Consider the following 3,842-nt stretch of genomic DNA (forward strand, 5'->3'; position numbering starts at 1 on the left):
CACGCGTCGCTTCCAGTAAGGCGAGCGCAGCGCGACGATTCAGTGCCACCTGTTGAACCCAGAGCGCGCCCTCCTCACCCCACTCTAGTCCCCGGGTCACCGGCTCCGGAGGATCTTTAACAAATTGGAGGAGGCAGGGCCTCGCGAAGGAAAAGCTTAGAGGAAAAGACCCGGAAAGAGGCGCGAGACCGCAGCGGGAGGCGCGGCCCCGCCCCCGCCGGGGCGCGCCGCGGGAGCGAGCGGGTCCAGCACGCGCGCGCGCCCGGCCGCCTGACGTGGCACTAGCAACCCAGAGCGACTCGGCGGCGGCGGCGGCGGCGGCGGCGCGGGGCGCGGAGCGTGCAGAGCAGGTACGGCAGACGCGGGGCGCAGGGCACAGGGAGGAGGGTGGGGAGGAAGGGGAGCCACAGGTAGGACAGGCTCCGGGCGCCGCTGGGGGTGCGGAGCGTCCACACGCGGCTGCACCGCGACTCCCCATCAACTTGGCTCCCTGGTTCCCGGAGGAGGAGAGGGCTGGAAATATTCCGAGAGAAAATGGCAACTACAGCGTTCAGCTCCGGGACATCCTTAGAGGGAAAAGCGAACTTGTCCCGGGTGACAGTGGAAGGGGGAGGGTGTCTTTGTAGAATCGGAGCGCTCGGGGTTTGAATTCGAGGCCGGTTTGTGCCAAGTGGCTCTCTGCCATGTCGCCGCTTGCAGCTGAGTCAGGTTTCTGCAACTTGGTGTACTGGGTGAGGAAGTTTGACGTGGCAGAGTAGGGTGAGGAAGCGAATTCCTCCCAGGACCTGGGAAGAGGGCTGGGCTGCTTCCAGTCCCCTGCTGTGAGCATCGCCGCCCCGCTCCCCTCCCGCAGCTGCTGCGTGGGTGTGCCGGTGCGGTCTTCTGAAGGCGCTGGGCTACACGGGGCCAAGCGGCTGCCACGTCTCTCTAGGCGCAGTGGGAGGAGGGAAAGTGTTGTCAGGAACACTGTGGACTGGAGACCTTTGTCTGCCTTTCTGTCCTCCCTTAAGAAGACAGTGACCTCATCATACTCTTGGTTGCTACTCGGAAGCTGAAGGTTTAATATGAAAACAAAACCAAATCGTGGATGTTAGTCTTCACGTTTGAAATTTGCATGCCATTTCCAGAATAAAGAGACCCCATGTCTTACTTAGAAGACATCACGAATCTTTACCTTAAACCTCTACCTTAAACCACAGCAAAGAGAAGAAAGGAGAGGTACCCAAATGCTTGATGGAGAAACTGGAAGGAAACTAGAGAATCAGGGTTTCACAACTAATATGGCTTTTGGACACTTCATTTTCTAGAACAGAAAACTGAGGCCCAAAGAGCCTCTTGAGTTTACTGTGTCACAAAGCTTCAGAGCACCTCCTGTCTTGTTACAAATGGTTTGAAAGCCAGATGTGGTGGCGCACACCTTTAACCGCAGCACTAGGGAGGCAGAGGCAGGGAGATCTCTTTGAGTTCGAGGCCAGCCTGGTCTATTGAGTAAGTTCAGGGCAGCAAGAACTACAAGGGAAAACTTGTCTCTGCAGAAACCAACCAAATAAACAAAAATGCCTCTTAAAAACCTCTCTAGGAGGTATGTTTTAGCAAAACATGGAAACATAAAAGTGTAAAGCTAATTAGTACTTGGGCTCTGAATAGAGTCAAGATGGGACTGTTATATTTGTGACTGTTTATGACTACCCACGTATGAAAGGCTTTTTTTTTTTTTAGTTCCATTAAATATAGGTGCCTATGTTCTTAGAGGTGTGATGTCACCTAAGTCAGAGAGAAGCCCTAGCATCTTGGACGAATACTAACGAGAGACTGTTCAAAGCAATTCAGGCATCTAGGGGGAAACGTGGTAGCAATTACTATTCAGATTTGTGCCTGCGAAATTTCCTGGGACCCCCGAAGTGACATTACTGGATTCCTAAGAGATGTCTTAAGCCATATCCAGGGGATAATACTATGAAAAGAGTGTTGTATAAAATGAAGATTATCTCCAGAATGGACACAGTTTTCTTCAAGACATCTGAAATGTTTCTTGATTATGTTTATATTTTTAGTAGCATTAGTTATCTAAAATCCTCCTGCTAACTTCTCGCCTTTACTCTTGCAGGGTTATTCTGCAGTAGCTCTCCTCTGGAATGATATTTTCATAATGAGCCAACAAGGTTATGTGGCGACACCCCCCTATTCTCAGTCCCAGCCTGGAATGGGCATTTCTCCCCCTCACTATGGACACTATGGGGACCCATCCCATGCATCCTCCCCACCAGGTAAATTATTCTTTTTACTTATATATGACTAATCAATCCTCAGGCTTAGAGACGTGGGATATTCCTAGTTGGTAGCTTTTGAATGAAGCCATGGATTGACATAACAGCATTGTTTGAAGAGCCTTGTACAGCAAGACACATAAAGTACACACGTATCTCTCAGATCTACTTCTTCAGCATAGATGTCTTTCCTGTGCCTGGACCAGTGTTTTCTCTGGTTCACCTGCATGCTCAGGCATGACATACTCATTTATAGCAATTTGTTCTCTTTTATTGAAGCCTACATTTTACTGATATTCCATGTTAAACATGAGCATCAGTTATTAGAATCAACACCCAAACTTTTCATTATTACCAAATGAAAACAAACTAGTGGTGGTGACACATGCTATAAGCTTAGCACCTAAAAGATAGAACCAGGAGGATAAGGAGTTCAAGGCCAGCCTGGGCTAGAAGGCACGTTCAAGGCCAGCCTGGGCTATATGGGACTCTATCTCAAGGAAACAAACAAGAGCTCCAAAATCAAGACAGAAGAATCCCTCTTTTTTTTTTTTTTAACCTAGTCCAATCCAGTCAGTACCAAAAGTTTACTTAAAAAATTTTTTTTTTAATTTTATCTTAAATGTCTGAGTTTTTGTCTGCGTATTTGTATGCGTACCACCTACCTGTCTCCCGAACTTGTTTTGAGCAGTCACAGTCATCTTTCCTACCTCTCCTCCCTCCCATTCTGTTACTGGGTTTGTTCAGACCAACACGTCTGTCACCCAGGCCACAAATAGTCTCTTCACCCTTAGGCTTCTGTTATGACCCTTCATCAGGCCATCGGCTCTTGAATTGGAAGGATTTTGCGTAATGAATGAATCATTTGGCTTAAAACCTTTAATGGCTTCCCTTCCCCTCTCTTTATACAGTAAGTTCTTTAGGCCTGCATTATTTTCTCCATATTCTTCTTTTCAGTTCATCTGCCCTATCCTATCACCCATTGCACCACAGATACCAACTAAGTGTCACTGGAGTGTGGTTTACATCTGGTGCCTGAGAGCACCCTGCTCTGCCAGAAAGATGGTGGCCCGCGTGTTGTCTTCACAGCCCTCTATCTCGTACTCCTTCATACTTTCACAGGCAGCTCTCTTCCCCAGCTTAGTTAAACCTTGTTTTCCTGCTTTATCCTCTTGACACTATGCTGGACTTGAAACCGTCTTCTACACTGTTGTACTAGGGGGAGTGGGCTAAGTGACAGCGCTTGCCTAGCAAGCATGGGGTTCGGGGTTCCCCTTCCCAGTACCAACTCACAAACTTTTCACATACACCCACACCCACACACCCTGTACACGATCTTTTTGTTGGTTTTCTGAAAGATAACCTACTTGTGACCTTTTGAAGTATCTGTCCCACCAGAATAGTTTCCCCACAAACTCTTATCTCCATCAGCACCCAATGATTGTGTCTTTGTAATTTTTGTGTTACATAGTAACAAATCGAACAGGTTTATGGAGTGTATGTGTGTATATGTGTGTGTATGTGTGTGTGTGAGAGAGAGAGAGAGAGAGAGAGAGAGAGAGAGAGAGAGAGAGA

At 48.2% G+C, this 3,842-nt stretch overlaps 1 protein-coding gene across 2 annotated transcripts in view; it reads left to right on the forward strand.

Moving 5' to 3' along the window:
* The first annotated feature begins 247 nt into the window (after window positions 1–247).
* Window positions 248–3,842, forward strand: part of Sec24d (SEC24 homolog D, COPII coat complex component) — a 95,462-nt gene continuing 91,867 nt past the window's right edge. For both annotated transcript variants that reach the window (XM_029537347.1, XM_021195252.2), the window contains exons 1-2: window positions 248–350; window positions 2,108–2,267. In XM_029537347.1, the coding sequence (XP_029393207.1) occupies window positions 2,150–2,267 (118 nt within the window). In that variant the 5' untranslated portion in view covers window positions 248–350; window positions 2,108–2,149. The remainder of the gene's footprint in view (window positions 351–2,107; window positions 2,268–3,842) is intronic.

The sequence above is a fragment of the Mus pahari genome, chromosome 4 (assembly GCF_900095145.1).
Source record: "Mus pahari chromosome 4, PAHARI_EIJ_v1.1, whole genome shotgun sequence".
Taxonomy (NCBI): domain Eukaryota; kingdom Metazoa; phylum Chordata; class Mammalia; order Rodentia; family Muridae; genus Mus; species Mus pahari.